This window comes from Numida meleagris, chromosome 4 (genome assembly GCF_002078875.1).
Source record: "Numida meleagris isolate 19003 breed g44 Domestic line chromosome 4, NumMel1.0, whole genome shotgun sequence".
Lineage (NCBI taxonomy): Eukaryota > Metazoa > Chordata > Aves > Galliformes > Numididae > Numida > Numida meleagris.
In genome coordinates this window covers 45,003,086-45,021,255 of record NC_034412.1, presented here as the reverse complement: position 1 = coordinate 45,021,255, position 18,170 = coordinate 45,003,086, and the positions used below count along the sequence as shown (strand labels likewise).

Below are 18,170 nucleotides of genomic sequence, written 5' to 3'. Positions count from 1 at the left end.
GCGTCCCGGACCAGCCCAGCCGCTCGCGGGCAGAGGGGCGGCGGCGGCAGAAGGTGCCGGAGCGGGGACCGGAGACCGGAGCGGGCCGGGCGGGGGCTGCCCCGTGAGCCGGTGCCGGCGGTGGATGTGCGGCTGGCGCGGGGGGATGATGCTGGCGGGGCCGCAGCTGGTGGCGGGGCCGGCGGCGCCGGGCGGGGAGCGGGCCCGGCTGCTCTCGCTCTACGTGCAAGACTACTTGGAGTGCGTGGAGTCGCTGCCGCTGGACATCCAGCGCAACGTGTCGCTGCTGCGGGAGGTGGACACCCGGTGCCAAGGTGGGCTCCGGGACGCGGCCTCCGCCGTGGGGCAGCGGGAGGGAAGGGAGGGACCGGAGGGGAGGGCGGCGCTGGCGGGGGGCGGCCGCCCGCCGCACATGCGCCCGGCGCGGGGAGCGGGGCTCCGGGCTGCGGCCCCTCGCCGGGCCCGGTCGGGGAGCGGCGGCGTTGCCGGGGCGCCGCGCTCGTTGTCCGCCGGGAGGGGCCCCGCCCCTGGCAGACCGGGGAGCGGGAGCCGCGGAGCCTCCGCGTCCGGCGTTAGGCCCCGGCCTCCCTTCTCAGCTTAAAATCAGGCGGGGAGTGGAAGGGGAAGCGTTGAGCGCAGCCCCGCGGAGGCGGGGGTGCAGGTTGCGAGCACGAGGTGCGGGGCTGCGGCGCAGTCCCCCGCTCGCAGCCCGCCTCGGCACCCTGCGCTGGTTCAACTGCTCTGACCGCAGCGCTCAGCGTTAGCGCGGCCTCTGCTCTCCGCTGATGCGTCCGCGGCCCGGGGGTGCGGGGCCGCTGCGAGCCCTTGTCCTCTGCCCGGCACTGGGAGCGCTGGGCACCGTGCCCGTCGGGGGCGCGCGGGGCCGTCAGGAGGCGGTCAGCCCCAACTGTGGTCAGAGAGCCCGCTGCTTCCGAAACGCCTGTCGTGCAGGGGCTGGGCTCCCTCCACCTCGTGCTGTCGGGCTGCACAGCTGTGGGGTTTGTATTTCTAGTTACTGCCATGCTACTCCGCTGACAGCGCGGGTGGGAGCCTGTTCCCTTGGGACAAGCATGGGCTGCAGCACCCAGGCCCAGAGATCTCCGAAAAGTACCCGTGCTGTGGTTTGGCTAGTGTAAAAGGTAGCGATGCTGCTTGCGGGAGGGGCAAAGCTGCTCCCATGGAACCCTTTTAGTTTTTTCTCAGCCCCACCAAACTTAAGCAGATTAACTGCAATGGACACTTGGTCCTGGTTTATTATTTTTAGCCTTTTTTTTTTAAGCAGAGGTTTTAAAGCTGCCTAGCTGGACATAGGGGTACCTCCTCCAGTCGTAGGGATTAATAAGGAAGTACTTCAGTGAACTTGTGTCTCTGTCGCTACAAAAATTCTTTCCCTCCTTCCACTAGTTAGAAACTTGGTTACCCTTTAGAGAATGGGAGGGCATTTGTCCTGATGGTGATGCATTTAAGGCGTATAGCCACCAGCTGCATCCAGGGAGTGACTGATTCAAAAGGTGTCAGTAATGCAGAGGGAATTTTTTTCTCAGTCACTACGAAAAAGCCTGTGGGTTCTCCCAGGGAGGGCATTCCCTGTGTGGGACATCTGCTGCTACACTTGCAGCACTTCTATTTTTTTTGCCTCGCAGGGGGCTGGACAGGAGAGAATGTGGCAGCAGAATACTGTCCTCTGATAATGTCTTTCTACTTCTTCAGACTCTACAGAGTGCCTTACTCTGCACTTTTCAGGAGCTTATTTTTTTTTCCCTGTCAAGGCAACAGATGCAGCTGAAGCTGTAGGAAAACAAAGCCTGTGTTTTCAATGACAGCCGGAGTACTGGCATTGAGAAAAAATAGGCTGTGTGAGTTATTAGATGGGCAGAGCACTGACTTTATCTTCCCCTGGTGAAGGTCTGGAGTAGAACAAAGCACTGTTAGTTTCTGTTTCCATACAGGTTTCAGAATTTATAGTAAAAAGTGGCTGTTCGCACTTAAGCTGCTGTTTCAAGATGTCAGCAGGAAAAAAATCACTGTGAACAACATTGAGATAATAACTGTGGCTTCCATTTAGTGCGAACTTGAATCATTCCAGAACTGTACAAAGCAGACAATTATTTAAAAATGAAAGACAGTTTGTAAAACAGAGGTCTGCAGAAAGAGAAATTGTTCTGCGTACGTTCTGGTCTTGGAAGTAGTTGAGTATCGTTCATAAATTCACTTGTTCAAAATCTGTAAGTTATTTCTGAAAGAATCAGTACAGCATCTAGCACCCCATCAGATCTCGCTGTCAGCTCTACTGATTTAGTTCCTTCTGCTTCAGCAGTTCCTCTGTCTTGTATAGATCCAGTGTCACTTTTGGTCTGGAAAATATTCTTTTAAAATACATTAAAATGGAAAACGTAGAGAACAGACAAAGGCAGTCTCATGCGGTATTTGTTAGCCTCATATTTGGGTTCATTAAACTTGCTTTGAAGGCCTAAGTTTTGTGATTCGCAGCAACTCAGTTATTTTGCGTGATGTGCAAGAAAAAGCAGAAAGCCTAGGAGTGAAACTGTGAACCACTTGCTACTAGCAGCTTGAAAACATCCCGTGATGCATTAAGCTGCAGGTCCCCTATTCTGAAAAGTTCTGCCTCAATGTAAAACACAATTTGCTGTAACTTCTTGGTACAATGAACACCGCTTTGAGTGGTTTGAAGTTGTCTTAAATCCTGATTGTACATTTGCTAACGTGTAACCTCCGTAGTCATACTTAGTTACAACAAAGTGCAGTTGAAAATGTAATGCTAAACCTTGTGTTTAAGAAGAGGGAGACAGAGGATCTGCATATCCTAATTCTGGAGCGTTACATGATGGTTACGTGAATTACGCATGATTATAGTGATTTCTAAGTTTCTTCCTATGGTATGACAAGCTCCTGCTTTGGTTTGTAGGCCAGGGCTTTGTAACTAACAAGCAATCTCAACAAAAAATCCTGCTTTGTCAGATGCTGAGTCAGTATTTGGACTAACCTCACATTGGCAGCAGTGGTCACCTTTCTTGTCTTACCCTTTCCTTTCTGCAGTGGTCGAAGTTGTCTTGCTTTGTCTTAGAACTTAAGAAACTTTTCATGCGACAGATTACCATCTTAAACACTGATTTGATGCTCACGTGTAACTTGAATTAAATACCTGATCTAGCCCACTAGGGTATACTATAATTAAAACTCGTACTATTTCACATCGCTTTGAACATGCTCAAGAAAAATACAGAAATGTATCTTCTACCTTGTGTAATTATTCCTATTATCTTCATTTTGTAGAAGCTTTGAAAGAAATAGACGATGTCTATGAAAAATACAAGTCAGAAAACGATCCTGTTCAGAAGAAACGCTTGCAGCAGCATCTCCAGCGCGCTTTAATCAACAGTCAAGAACTCGGAGATGAAAAAATTCAAATAGTTACTCAGATGCTAGAACTGGTAGAGAATAGAGCCCGACAGATGGAAACACACTCTCAGTGTTTTCAAGATCTGTCTGAAAACGAAAAGCCTCTAGAAAAGGCAAAGATGGAGTCCTGCCAGCCAGAGAGATCTTCGCGTAGACCTCGTCGGCAGCGAACCAGTGAAAGCCGCGATCTGTGCCATATAGCAAATGGGATCGATGACTGCGACGATCAGCCGCCTAAAGAGAAAAGATCCAAATCTTCCAAGAAGAAAAAACGCTCCAAAGCCAAACAAGAGAGAGAGGTTTCACCTGTGGAATTTGCAATCGATCCCAATGAACCAACTTACTGCTTATGTAACCAAGTGTCTTACGGCGAAATGATAGGATGTGATAACGAACAGTGTCCTATTGAGTGGTTCCACTTCTCGTGCGTTGGACTCACCTATAAACCAAAGGGGAAATGGTATTGCCCCAAGTGCAGAGGCGATAACGAGAAAACTATGGACAAATGTACTGACAAATCAAAAAAGGATAGAAGATCGAGGTAGTGAACGCAATTCGTGTTTTAAAGAGTTGCTCCTTTTATATTGAAATGTTTAATTTCCAGAGAACGCTGTTTTAGGAGATGCATAAGACTATGCAATAATTTTTAATCTATAATATTAATGGAGTATTAAAAGCTGTTATACCTTCTGTGATCTTTAACTTTCTGCACTGAATAACCAAATAGTTGAAACAGGGTGGCTTCAGACCTTCACAGAAGACGTTACAAGCATATGGCGCTCAATTTCAATTTAACCCCATTAGTATTTTAAAAATGACAGCTTGTGAATCTTGAAATAATGGTGGTGGGAAAGATACTGGATAACTTCTTTCATGTTAGGGAGAAGGCAGCGAAATGCCTCACCTAACTGCTGTCATCTTAACAACTGAATTTGTTCTTCATCCCAGGTCTTAAGTTTCCAGGTTTTGTGTTAACATCACGCATTTAGGAATAGGGTTTTTAAATTCAGCTGTAACTGTAAAAGTCTTCCGAGCTAAAAGCAGACCTCTTCAGTGACTCTCATATGACCAGTATGTTATTTCAAGGAAGAAAATACCACTAACTTAAGCTTTTTTTTTGTCAATATTAAACTATTGTCTTTGTGACTTTACACTTGGGAGTCAATTTTTGGATTTGACGGACTTGTGGTTTATAAGCAGTATTGGGTGTTCATAGTGGGTTTTGTTTGGGTTGTGCTGAGCATCTTGATGTGGTCTTCAAGGCTATATAAGCCTTGAAGTGGTAGAAAGATGGAGGGGATGTAGATATCTCAGGGAACAGCAATTGCAAACGTGATGAAATTTTCATCATCATCTCTAAAGAGCTGAAATACGATGCGTTTTTTCTGGGACATTGATTTTGCATTTCCTTCAGTGGTATTTTTTTGATGTGGCCACAGCCAGGGTTAAGCACAGCACCACAGTTCTTGGACTTGAGCAACTATCTAAAAGGCCTGAAAGCAAAAGCTTTTGCTTAAGGCTTTGATAAATACTAAAAATAATTAAAAGAACAAATTTAAGCATGATGGAAATAGAGCCAGTAAACAAATCCCAGCAGGCTTCTGACAGGCTAAGTAATAGTATTGTCCTGAGGTATAATGGTAGCGTCTGAGCTTGGCTGGTAGTAAAAAGATGTATTACTTTTTTCACCTCTACCCCATAGCAGAACTGGAAAAATAAAAATGATGGAAGCAGCTGCTTCTGTTCCTTTGCAATAGGAAACACTAATAGAGGAGACAGAGAAATAAATGGTGTACTGAAGCTTGCACTTAGTTACTGCTCAGCAGTGTTCTTCCTCGGGAGACTGCCTGTGCCCAGGTGGTCTTGGCAAGGCAATCAGAGAGCACCTGCACTCCTGCTCCAGGTGGGCTGCAAGTGCTCTTAAGTCTGCACGGGTCTCTGTTCCTTGCTGCTAAGGTCATCTGTGAGGGCACAGGGGAAGAAGAGAGATCACCTCTGGCCAAGCCTGACTGGAAAGCAGTTAGGCTGAGTTGAGAGCGGTCTGGAAGGTGGGGGACCAGAAGCAAGCCACAGTGGAATCCCATCAGAACTTGCTCCTGCATCTCCACTAGAGGGCTGTGCTGGCTGGGGCTGGAGGGCCAGGTGTGCTGCACTTAGTGCTACTCGGTCGCATGGTATCAATCGATACACAGCTCTCTATGTAAGCTACACAAAATCCGAGTATATTTCCACAATTAGAATCTGATTCCTTAACAGGACTTAGCATTTGCAAGTAATATTAGGTAACATATGGCAGGGGAGCGTGAAGTGAATGTTTTTGAGTCGTCGCTCTAAAATTTTAGTTTTATTATGTAGACCAGCTTCGCAGGGGAGCGCCGTACTGCAGTAAGCAGTGCATATAAGATGGTGATGCTTGCTAGCATTAAAACAAAAACAGACAAAAGACACACCCATTCAAGTAAACGCTGGAATTACAGTAACAAAGTAACAGTGAAATTGTGACTATTAACATTACTAATTTATCTTGAAAACTATGCTTGAATTTCTACTGGGTATATCAAGAATACAGTCTTGAATACAGAAGAAGAGAGTTCAGGAGCCTTATATAAGCATCTGGAGTAATTGGTGAGGTATGAACAGCATATGCTGTGGTGTTACAGAAAGAAAAGTTTATATTCTCAGAGTGGTTCAAATAAAGCATCCCTGCATTAGAGATACTTTACGCTGACAGCCCTCCTGGTAGGGCGTATGAATTCTTCAGGTTCCCAGTGAAGATATGCTGGGGAAACAGCATTTGCTTTCCTAATACCTGAGCTCACTCAATAGCAGCAGTAATTCAGTACTAGTTTATAAGCAGGTTAGCAAGGTACCTCAGCTATCCGCAGGTGCATCTAAAATTACCACTTTAAATACTCCCAAGTCATTGCTAAAACCTGCATGAGAAAAGACCTGATGCTATCTGGCATTTAGCGTTTCACTGCCTTTTTTTTACCCAAGTCCAGATTTCGTGGGTTTACATCTGTTATTGTGCAAGTTCAATGGTAATTACTGAAGACACACAAGATGCTACTACGAAATCAAAGGTAAGTGGAGAAAATGAGTGCATGAGTTTCACTAGTGAAACTGAAGTAAATGCTGTTAAATCGGTTAAGCTTGAAAACGTGTATTAGCTATCATAAAGCAAAATGAGCTTCTTACAAGACAAATCCGGGCAACAAACTGCGGGTTGATAGAAGTGTATAAAGATAGAAAAGGAAACTGCTTCCTGTGTGAAAATTAATACTTCATCTTAATTCAGTGTGGATCAGATGTCAGGCTTAGCTTTTGAGTATATGAAAATATGGTGCACTTGTACGTTCTTGATTTTTGCCTTTCAGAAGTAACATGAGTTCATCAGCAGTAAAACGTCCTCGTAACTATTTATAGGGAATGGCACTAGATCAAGAGTGTTTCTTGATCACTGTCCTATCACTCAGTTTAATTCTGACAAAACAGTCATTTAATCGAATTGTAAACCAAACAAAAATAAAACTAATAGGAAGCGTAGTGTTTTGAAAACAAGATGAGCTATTTAATAGTATTTACTGCCTATATTGTGAGGCCATTTTGGTATCTCCAGCACTTACTGCATTTTTCTAGGCTGGTCTTGAGCACTATGCAAGATCCGTAGACAACTCCTCCAGTTGCTGTTGTGTAAGGTACCTGAATTCAAATATGGTTGACTATCAGATACAATAGGTACAAATACCTTAAATGTAGTCTTCTGCATGCCATTATGTGTTTGTACCTATTAATTGCTAAAAAGCACTATAATTCATCTACTTAAGCTACTTTTAACCATTTCCCTGCCAAACATGTTGCCTACAAATTCCAAAATGGTAAATGTGCTACTGCCAAGTTTTGAAGCTTGTACGAAGATTGCTAAGTGAAATGCCCAATTTGCCCTGAATTTATCTAAGGATGAGACCTTTGTAAAGATGGCGTTTGCTAATTTTGAAGATCTCTCCATTTAAAGGTCACTAGTTTTAGCTCGGAAGAAGATACTACATTTCACCTGAACTCATAAAAATGAGCAGTTTGGCACTGCTATAACTTGTACCACTGCTGACATAACAGATCCAATTTTTGAAGTCTTAATCTGGGATTTTGTTCTTTAGACTCAGTGGGACTGAACTGTACCCTGTTCAGTTCCCCTGAAGTCCAACCAGTGTGTTTGGGACGAAAATATAGCGACTGCCACATTAGCAAAGTTAAGGGCCTCAAGTTCTTTCTCCCTCTCATCTGCATACGTATCTCTTATCTCTAGTAGCTTAGTAAGTTTTTGATACTGGCACCTCAGGTTGAAGACAATTCCATAGGTTTCATATAAAAGCTCTTCTTGCTTTAAATGCTGCAATTTAAGGTAGACTTTTTCTCCCTCTGTGCTATCTGACACACCTGTATCTAACAGAACAATGATAAAAGCTTCTCCAGATCCTGAAGACACTTCATCATGTCAGGCAGTATATCTGAAATTCTTCTGTTGCATATGTCAAAGCTAATACTATCTTGGTAGCTCTTGCTGAATCTTGTTTTCAACTCAAGTGACAGATGTATTAGTCCCAAAAGGCACCCTATCTAGTCATTGGCTCTCAGAGAAAAAAAAAATGTGCAAAGAAAAAGCAACTCATCTGTTATAGCTTAGAAATAGGATACCTAGATCTTCATCTCCTTCCATTCTTTCTGTTTGCTAAGTAGGGAACATTTAAAGTTTTAACTGCTGAAGTTAGACTGTACTGCTTCTCTGTTCTGCTGCAGACAGCAAGGAGTGAGACAGCACTGCACTCTAGCAGAATGTCACTGACTGTAGCATGGCCAATTTTGTATTTCTCAGAGAGGTACTTCACCCATTGCACACTTCTGTTTTTCTTAAATATACATCAAGGAAGTTATAAATAGCACATATACAGATTCAAATGTAATTACTTCTCCTTTACTGACGGCCTATTTTACAGTGTAGGGATTAGCACTTACTGGGCACATAAAAAATAAATTTCTCCCAAATGTTTTATTGCTAGAGAGCATCTCCACTGAAAATGGTAAAACTAGTAAGTGAATTCACTCCAGTGATTAGCCACGTGTATATAACTAGTAGAAAGTTATTGCTTATAGTTGGAGGCGAGGGGAAGCAACAGGGTACTTCTGTGTTTGAATGTAACGTGATTTAAGAAGCCTAAAAGGAAACTCCCATCTCCTGCTGAGAAAAAGACTAGACTAAAATGAATTTGAGAACTTTTGAGAATAACTTCCACTAGAAAAATTAGGGTAAAATCCTGTCCCAATTTAAATAAAATTCTGATGAGCAGGGTTCTACTCACCATGCAGACTTCCAGCTTCCTTTGACTAAAGCCTAAAAAAAGATTAAAGCTCCATGGCAACTGCTATCTTAACTCCTGACAGCCATAGTATAAATTACATCTTGGAAAAACCTAATACTGAAAGTTTTATTTAGGTCACCAGTCAAGCGAAGAAATGGTAAGGATTACAGATACCACCCCAAATTTCATTCTGCCTCTGCAGGGTCTCAGTGAGGCAAAGATTTTTGTGGGAGGCAAACAGGGTGCTATGTAATTAGATGCCGAATTAATTTTAAACTGACAAGTTTTACGTGCGTTTATTCGTTCCGTACTTTTGAGGAAAAGACAAGATTTTACTTGCTGCTGTAGTCTTCCAGTGAAGGATACAACAAGGTTCATCTGGAAGGCAGCAGCTCAGAGGGGTACTGTGTGAGATTACCACAATAACTACATTTGCTGGTGGTGGGGGAAGAGTATTGCTTTGTTGTTGTTGACATGGAGAGGGGAGGGAGATGGACAGATTGCATGGAAATGCCATTTACTTGCTGCTCAAGATATTTATAAATACAAATAGGTTATTAGTTTGAGTGGTGAAAAAAAGGACTTCAAAAGTCTAGAGTAGAGAGAATTTATGTTAAACAACAGCAAAACCAATTTTCTGCTGTTCACGTGGAGATTACCTGGTATTGTTATTTATTAAGCCTGGCCTTCTTGCTCTTTGACTACTTGAGACCCTGTCCTTTCTGCACTAGGTGCTTTTCAGGCCTTCAAGAGTCCCTTTAATTGCTGTCTGTGGACCATTGGCTGCGTGCCCCCTGCTCTGTCACCTGCTGCACTTTTTCAGTGCAATCACAAAATTATTCTAAGGCTTCTTTTGGCCTCATCAGATAAGCAAAGTGTAAGTCCCCAATATCCCATTTAAAATGAGAAAGTACCCATCATTTTTCAAAACTAGAAGATAATAAAACCATACTAAAGCTGCAGCCTGCTGTGTAGTTACATTATTGCCTTCTCAAAGAGAGAACCTTGTAAATGTTTAACAGGCCATCTATTTTCGTGTTCTGTAGAGGGATGAGAAATAGAGTTGTAGAAGTGTTACCGGTACAACAATCAGTTTTACAGACCTGCAGACGGGGCTGCTTTTGCTCCTCCTTCCAGTAGTTGGAGTTGGCAGATCACAGTGATCATAGCCTTCATAACCCGGAATAACTTTATCCCAGCACTCAAATGAATCCAAAACTTAAATCCTAAGAACAAAAAAAATTCAAATACACATATATGGTAAATTCCATCAGAAAAGCAAACAAAGTAAAATTAGGTTCCTTCCCCTCCCCCCCAGGATGTAATAGTGAGATGCTAACTGCAATGTCAGCTGAACACGGTGAGCTCTACAGTTATCCAGTAGAGCTGAGACACTGGCTGCAGACAATCTTGTTATCAAACGGCTTTTGGGAGACTTTTCAAGAAGTTTAGAAATGGTGACTAGGATTTCTGACTCACATTTAGATCACCAGAATTTCCACTTCTGCGAAGAACCGTTGATATTAATTTCATAGAACTTGGAAGTGTTGAGTAGTGGTAATTGAAATCATACAGAAAAAGACCACTGGAATTTTTCTACGTAAAAACGCCTACTTTTCTTGGCTATGATTTTTAATGCTGCAATCTAATGACAGAGTACACCAGAGTGGCAAATTCATCTATCTCATGATTTTATTTAGTATTGTTATGTATTAAAATATTTGTGGTGGACTGTGAAGGTACTTCAGGGTGACTTTGTAGAAAGAACATTAGAATGAAATTGTGGCCTAAGCCATTGTGATTACCACATTGGAGCTACTCTAAAGTTGACTTCAGAAGAAATACCTACCTGTGAGCACGTTAATTCTCATGGCTGTGCAGCAGCAGGCCCTGCTTGTCGTGAGGAGTGGACTTTGATGCATTAGCTGATGACGCTTTACTGAACTGAAAGGCGTGTCTTCATAGCAGCACGCTATGCACTTTTGAAAACTGTTTGAGTATAAAATAGGATGCTTCCTTGAAAAGTGACATTTTAAGTATTTTAATTTTTCTGTAGAGAAGTCTTGACTATTTTGTCACACACTTGTGACTGTTGCCAGGGAGACATAATTGGTTTGGGGGAAGCAGGTCAGACACAAGTCTTTTATTAAATAACTTTTTTTTTGCTAACAACTCTCTTATATTTAATGACTTGTCACCTGCACTTGCTGGCAGGAGGTACAGCAGTGGAAAAGAAAGCACCCACAGATTTGAAAGGCTGATTTCGTGGAGTGCGCTAGAGAAAATGAGCTGCAGCTTCAGTAACTGCCAACTGTAAAAAGCTACTAAAACTTACCAGAATTAAATGAACCTAAAGGAAACTTAAAACTTTTCCTAGTATTTCAAACTCTGGAAATGCATTGCAGGAAGAACATGATGACTGTAACCAGAAATATTCCTCTATCTATTCCATCTCTACATGAAGGCTTAAAAAAAAATCTTGATATTTTGGAATACAGCCTCGAGGCAGAAGCTTACTTGAAAAACTAAACATGAGAAAAGTTATTAATTTTAAGATTATGTTTGTGTACTTGCCAAAACAACAGATCTTTTGGTAAGGCTCTTTCTCAAGCCTTATGGCCAAAGTAAATCCACACAGAGATATGCAGAGTGTGCCCAGATTCTCGTCCTGTTTTCCCTTCTCACTAAATTAAGCACAGCTTCCAAATGCAATTATCTGATGAGCATAAAAATGACAGACATGCTTTCATTCAAGTCTTTATCACTGAAGCAAGTTCTGCCAGGCTGGCTGCTTTCAGCCACCTTTCCTTTTCTAACTGACACAAACTGCTGACATTTTCTAGCGCTTGCACCTTTCCTTCTCAGCCATTGCTCCAGAAGTGTTGCGCACATACACACTTTCAGCAGCCTGTGCCCCTGTCCAACAGCCTGAATAACTGGCTGAGGTGCACAAAGCAGATTCTGTTCAAAAACTGGCTCAATATATAAAAAAAAGATGAACACATTATGATGTTGAAACTCCTTATTTTTGCCTTGCATAGCAAAAATGAGGAGAGACACTGTGTACAAGCTCTTGAACAAAAGCCAGTAATGCAAACACTGATTAATGAGATGGCACTAAGCTCGCTCCTGTAAGATACTGTTTGTGCTTTCAGCAAAGAGCCCAGGCTTTCACTGAAGGTTTAAATGCATTAACTGAAAGCATTTAACTAATGTGTTCTGGTGAAAATCATCCGCTGCCAGGCTCTATAACAGGGCTGAGCTGATGGGTGAGGATTGTTAAACTCAGTGGGAAGTAATTGAATACTATGGTATTGCAATTTTTGCCATGCTTTTGAACAACAGAGGAAGATAAAATATTTAACAGGGTATTACAAGTTTCAGTAGAGTGTGGTGCTCATATTATCAACTCCGTTAAAATATAAACTGCAAAATTGCTTTGACTTAGTTTTACTTCAGTTCATCATTTCAAGGAGATTTCTGTTTAAACCTTAAAAACCACTGGAGATCACCACGTATGCTGTTATACTTAGATCACAAAAGAGCACAACTATTTAGACTGACCAAAATTCCAAGAGCTCTAAACAACTTGCACGCACAGTTTCACTCAGTTGTCTCTCATTACTACTGTGCAAGCCTTAAAAGATGGTAAGTTTCTTCCAAATCTTACTTTTCTATGAATATAGACATAGGAATCCTGTTGCCTTATGCTGTAATCTCACTGGGTTGTTGGGCATGGAGGAAAGGGCTGGCTGCCATTCTAACCACTTTTTCCCTGAATATCTTTATTTTGGTTGATGCTTGGACTTCTAACTTGTACCTTCTTCAGCTCAGAGTGTCTCTATGATGTTTGTATTGTTGAGACTGGATATGTACTCTGGAATGGAATAATCAGGACCTACTTCAGCTGGAAAAAGAAGAGGCTTTTCACAAGTGAGTTATACGTATGCCATATATACATATAAATACAACATTGCTTAATAGGAGTGTTCACCAACCTTGGAACAGTTTTTCAGGTCAAAATTTGATCTGTAAAGGTGACGCAGAACAAAGCCTAATTAAAAAAAAATCATGTAGCCCTTGAGTAAAGACTGCCCAACTGTCCCGCGCATTTTCAGTATAGAAGAACACAACAGTTTGAAAAAACAGATGTGTAAATATAAACTAATATATGTGCCATTCCAGGCCATCACTTACCTGTTATTTGTCTCACTTTTAAGGTAGCAAAAATCTGGTAAGATACTCAACCACAGTTTTAATGGCCTTAGTGATAGGGTGCAGCAGAGTAGCAGAAAATGATGCAAGAGTCATTTTCATTGAAAAGACACCTCACAGTAATTTGTGCAAAATCTTTTATTCCCCAGAAGAAGCACAAAATCTATTCATTTACTCTTTGTATTTTGTGAAGTAGCTTTATCAGCATTAGCCAGCTTCCTCACTTTTTTCCTGTCTGAGCGAGTCATTCAATAGAGGATTTTGAACTAGTAATTATAGTGTGCCATACACATAATAACAAAACACAAACATATGCAGGAGTTTACCTGTTTTCCATCATGACTCCAAAAATCTGCTAGAATAATCAGTAATCGCCAAGAGGTACAGATTTGGTTAATTTTTCAACCATTTTTAAACCTAAAGCTAAGAAAAAATAGCCATTTTAAGTGTGTCGGATAAAACACCATCCTTAATTTGATATTAGTCTTCAGGAAAAGCTCTTTAATGATTGATTAATATAATGTATTAATTACAATTTTTTAAAAAGTATTTGAAGAGAAGACAACAACTATGTCATTAAATTTGTGACATTGCTAAAGGAGATGAAACAAGGAATGCTGCTTTAAGACATGTTTTAAGACCTTCTATTCAGTTTTGTAAGCCACACTTAATGGTGGATAGAGTTCAAATAAGCAACAAGAAAAAAGGTGTAAAAGACATTAACTTCTAATTAAATTCAGAACAAAGTTTAGAAAAAAGAGGACTGAAGTGAACAGTAGTCCTCAGTTATGAGAAAGTTTACTTGTGAGAGGAAAAGGACAATGTAAGTGAAAAGTACAAAAATGCATGGCCCTTCACACTGACCACTGAAGATTTAAAAAAGACATTAAGGAAAAAAAAAAAAGCATTATCCAATCATAATGACAAATTATTTTGGAAAGTAAAGATCTCCAGTTACAAAGATCCTATAACATAAGCTAGACAAACATGTCAGCATTGGTTTAATTATATCTGATCCTGCCTTTCAGCATGGGAAATGGATTTGATCAGCAGTTCTTGAGTGAGCTATGGGAGGGTACTGGCATATGCTTGGAGGCTCATACAAAGCTCCAGCAGAATATAATCTGATCTTTCCCCTTTTCCTGCCTTCTCTCCTGAAAGTTCCCTCTGAAAGCTGTTTGAAGAATGTATTTAATCTCAGCCAGGACAGGAAGGGAGTGAAGCCACCACGTGTATTCCACATAAGGGCATATTTTGAGCACCACCAATGGCCAGCTGATTGGAGACTTGTTGCACGTTTCTCATATTCCTCATCTGAAACTGAACTGTGTTGGAGATTATGCTACCATAGAGGTACAAAGTCCATGTGGAAGACTGACCTTCCTCTTCCCAAGGAAATAATATAACAATAAACTTGGGAGCTGCTGAAATAAATGACCTCTCAAAGGGACATCCAGCTCTGCTTTCTTCTAGGTGCATAGGTAATTAATTAATCATAAAATAGTAATATTCTTCACACTCACAGAAAATATGACAGATGTTCACGTATTCTAAGCAGCAAACCTGAATTCTGTGCTTTGGTTTCTACTTATTCAAGAATCACAGGAAGAATGTTTCACAGTATTTTTCATAACTGCTAATTTTTGGTGGGAGAGAAAATGAGTGGCAAAATGAGTACGTGAATTTTTAGCAACAGGAGAACACGTTCAGTATGTAATTCTTTCTTTGCTGATCATTTCTGAGCAGTTTCACGCAGATACCTGCAATCCAAACTCTTGGCTGTTTTTACAAATATTACATCTAGCAGTCACTTTTCAACATGAACAGTGCATTTAAGCTTACAAAACATAATGCCTACTGTTCCAATTTCTAGGTTGAACAGTGTGATAGTCAGTTTTCCCTTCTTCACTGTAGCTGGGAAGCACCAGGTACTGGCCTCTGTAAGTCACGACAGAATTGTATTGAAAGGGGATGGATGTGTTACTTTAAAGAATATGGGCTTGTAAACTGAACACAGTGAGACAGCGTATGTGATAGGAGACCTCTGACAAGTCATCCACGAACTCAAGACCTTTTGTGCAGATTCTGCAGAAGTGCATCAACACTGTTTATTGTATATCTAATTAAAAGTATACACCAAGAATTGAAAAAAGGATGTATCTATTTATGTGAGTAGTTAAATGGCTGGTATTGGTCAAGGAACCTTAAAAACATACAGAGCTCTAGGCATAAGCCCTTTCTAATGTATCCACATATGTACGTATGAATTACTGAATGTGTACATGTAACTTCTCCAGCTGATCTGTTGATCCACTGCAGTAACAACTGAGAATATTAGGGTAAATAATGTGAAACGAACACAGGGCTGAGACTGTATACAGTAGATGGGCAACTGTCACAGCAAAGCAATCACAGTCCACTTATATATGCACATATATTTTTGTATATGCAGATGAGAGTAAATAGCAAAGATAATAAGTTTTGCAATCTTTCGAAAAAAAGGCATTCTGGTTACAACACAATGAAGCTGAAAAGTCTTTAATACAAAGTAAAATTTGATCTTTAAGAAAAAAAAAAAAAGAATTTCCACTTAGAAAATCAAGCAATCAAGGTATCGACTTAATTATGACTGTGACCCTAAAACACTTGCCTAATCAAGAACTTCCTGATACCCGATCGTCATGGAAACTGTGGAGGGAGAGCAAGACAGAAAGGGCGACATCAAAACAAAAGAAGAATACCAAGTAGGACGAATCAGTGTCTCAGCATTCTAACAGGTGTTGCATAACCCTCCCATCAGTAAGCAGAGCAATACCTTGGGATTTGAGAGAAACTGTTATGCTGTGAATTTTGTGTCTTGTTATAAAAAAAATTATCTACATCGTACCAAATGCTAAATCAATTTGTTTCATTATGCGATATAATTTTTTTTTTATCATTTTGTCTTAACAACGATATTTTTAGTTATTTGTATTCTAGCACCTACAGTGCAGCAGATTTCAATAAATGTAATTATAAATACAAGGAAATAGAAGACAGAGCGTAATCCCACTTACTTCATCTGATCTAAATTTAGCACACTTGCAAGAAAATGCAAATATAAGTTTTAATAAAAGCAAAATATGACGTATTAGGATGTTCTCACCTTCTCATCTCCACTAAGCTGTCACTGATCAATGGCATTATGTTTTTTACTTGCAAGCTGCACTTCTCCCATTTCTTGTTTTACCTTTTTCTCCGGTCTCCAAAGTTCTGCAAAAAATATTGAGTATTATGAATATTGACACTTGTCATCCGATACAACCTTTTGATTATATAAATTGAAACAGAATTTCATGGAAGGAAGGATGCACAATACACATACTAGCTGGTCACTACAATTTTAAGGCTTCTGGAAAGCCTGTTTATTTCTCATCTTTTGCATATTATAAGCTGGCAATGAAAGCTTGCACCGTCAATAATTACAGCGAACAACAATGGTAGACTCCTTGCACTTAGTCAGAAGTCAAAATAGACAGTCTACAGCTGCAGACTTTAAGAGGTCCATGAAAAAGCTGTGAGGAAAACTATCAGTGTGCTTACCTTCAGTTCCCCCAGGACTGTCTGGCCAATGGAGAAAATTTATGGGTCACAGATGAAAAAGAAAGGTGAAGTCCACTGGCCTTGTGTGATGTCTAGAGAGACAACGATGCTACTTAGTACTACAGTGAGTATAGACAGAATTCCCACTTCTCAGGTAGCTCGGGTCGCTAATTTTTGTAGATGAAGAAATACAGTGGCCTTTGACAGAAGATGGACTTCCGGAACAGACGGCACAGAATCTTTGTCTTTGTATTCTGGCCTTAGTCAACCCTATGCAAATCCAGTGTCCAAATTCCCAATGACAAAAAGGTCCCTAGCAAAACAATAGGATTCTTTGATATCACATGAACCATGTTCTGGGAACAGCACCAAGAGATCTTATCGAAACATTTCTCATAGAAGAGATTGCTGAAATACACTAACACAGAGCATGCAGTAACTTAAGATTTTTTCATTATGATATCAATAATTTGAAATTCCCATCTGCACGAGCCTTTCAGAAATGAATTGATCCACAGGAACAATTATCATTTATTTAACAAGTGGCAACAGAAATGAAATTGCTCACCTCCAAAAGGAACAGAATGTAACTTGGTCACATGCCTATGGTCTTCAGATTTCCAAATATTATCTCAGCGGTATTAGTATTTGGAATACAGCTGAATACAATTAGATGAGAACTCAGATGATTAATGAAGAAGGTGCAAATAAGGTCATTGGTGAAATCTGCTGCCTTCAGATGGAACTTGGCTGGGTAGAAAAGTTAGGGCTAAAAGCAAGAATTTTACAAAGAATTAGGTACCTAAAGTTGCTGGAAGGCTGCCAGTGTGATTTTCAAAAAACTGGTGAAGAATTTAGAAAAATGTTCTTGAAGACAACACAGGCCACTCAAGTATTTTTAAAAACTGGTCGCACATTTCTTTTCTGGAGAAGACAGAATATAGCTTTTAAACCTTCGTTACCTGGAGATCACAAGGAAGTACTCATTAGTTCCCAGCTGCTTGTTTGAACACTGGCCACAGAATCTTGGCATACCAGCTTAGCAAGTACATTGCTTTTGCTAGCACTGAACATTCACAGCTTCTTTTCCATTTCTGTATAAATTAAGAGAATTAATATAGGGAAAAGTTATCTCTGTACCCTTATTTGGTCACATCACCAAATAAAATCTGAAGAATAAGTGCATATACAAGTAAGACTGATTTCTGCTTCCAGATATGTATGCGTAATGCACTGCAAGAGATATGAGACAGCATCAGGTCTATACTGTCAGAATCAACTATATGAGTAAATTAAAGAATGAAACCCAGAAGCTCCGATGCAGCCTGATTGGGCTTTTCTCACCATGTGTAACTTAACTGGGAGTTGGGGCAATCTCGCTATTCTGGCAGTGACAGTTCATGAATAAAAAATGATTGCCAAATATGCTTATTAACCACACATTTTAATGTTATAAAAGATCATGATGAACAGTAGTTGAGATTACTGTGGTTTGATTTTACTTCTTTTGAAATATTTTGCCTTTCTCTACCTGCACTGAATCTTCGCGCAGTATACACTATGATTTGTTGTGCTCCAATGTCATTACTACCTGCA

The 18,170-nt window shown here is 40.8% G+C and overlaps 1 protein-coding gene and 1 long non-coding RNA gene across 3 annotated transcripts; one reads left to right on the top strand and one right to left on the bottom strand.

The window, feature by feature from the left end:
- On the top strand, window positions 1-4,571 carry ING2 (inhibitor of growth family member 2). Of its 2 annotated transcripts, none has more exons than XM_021393833.1 (2): window positions 1-314; window positions 3,295-4,571. In XM_021393833.1, the coding sequence occupies exons 1-2, from the start codon at window positions 125-127 to the stop codon at window positions 3,963-3,965; spliced, it is 861 nt and encodes a 286-aa protein (XP_021249508.1). In that variant the 5' UTR covers window positions 1-124; the 3' UTR covers window positions 3,966-4,571. The 2 variants fall into 2 exon arrangements, with proteins under 2 accessions (XP_021249508.1, XP_021249509.1); XM_021393834.1 differs by lacking the exon at window positions 1-314 and adding an exon at window positions 779-998.
- Window positions 3,729-17,133, bottom strand: LOC110397501. The gene is made up of 4 exons (XR_002437816.1): window positions 16,575-17,133; window positions 9,881-16,244; window positions 7,047-7,122; window positions 3,729-3,859 (listed from the first exon to the last, which is right to left on the bottom strand). It is a non-coding gene; the product is annotated as an uncharacterized LOC110397501 (long non-coding RNA).

Excerpts from the sequence above, each read along its gene's own strand:
- ING2 (XM_021393833.1), top strand. The coding sequence starts at position 125 with ATGTGCGGCTGGCGCGGGGGGATGATGCTGGCGGGGCCGCAGCTGGTG. Across the intron at positions 315-3,294 it reads GGTGGACACCCGGTGCCAAG|AAGCTTTGAAAGAAATAGAC; the intron begins GTGGGCTCCGGG and ends TTCATTTTGTAG.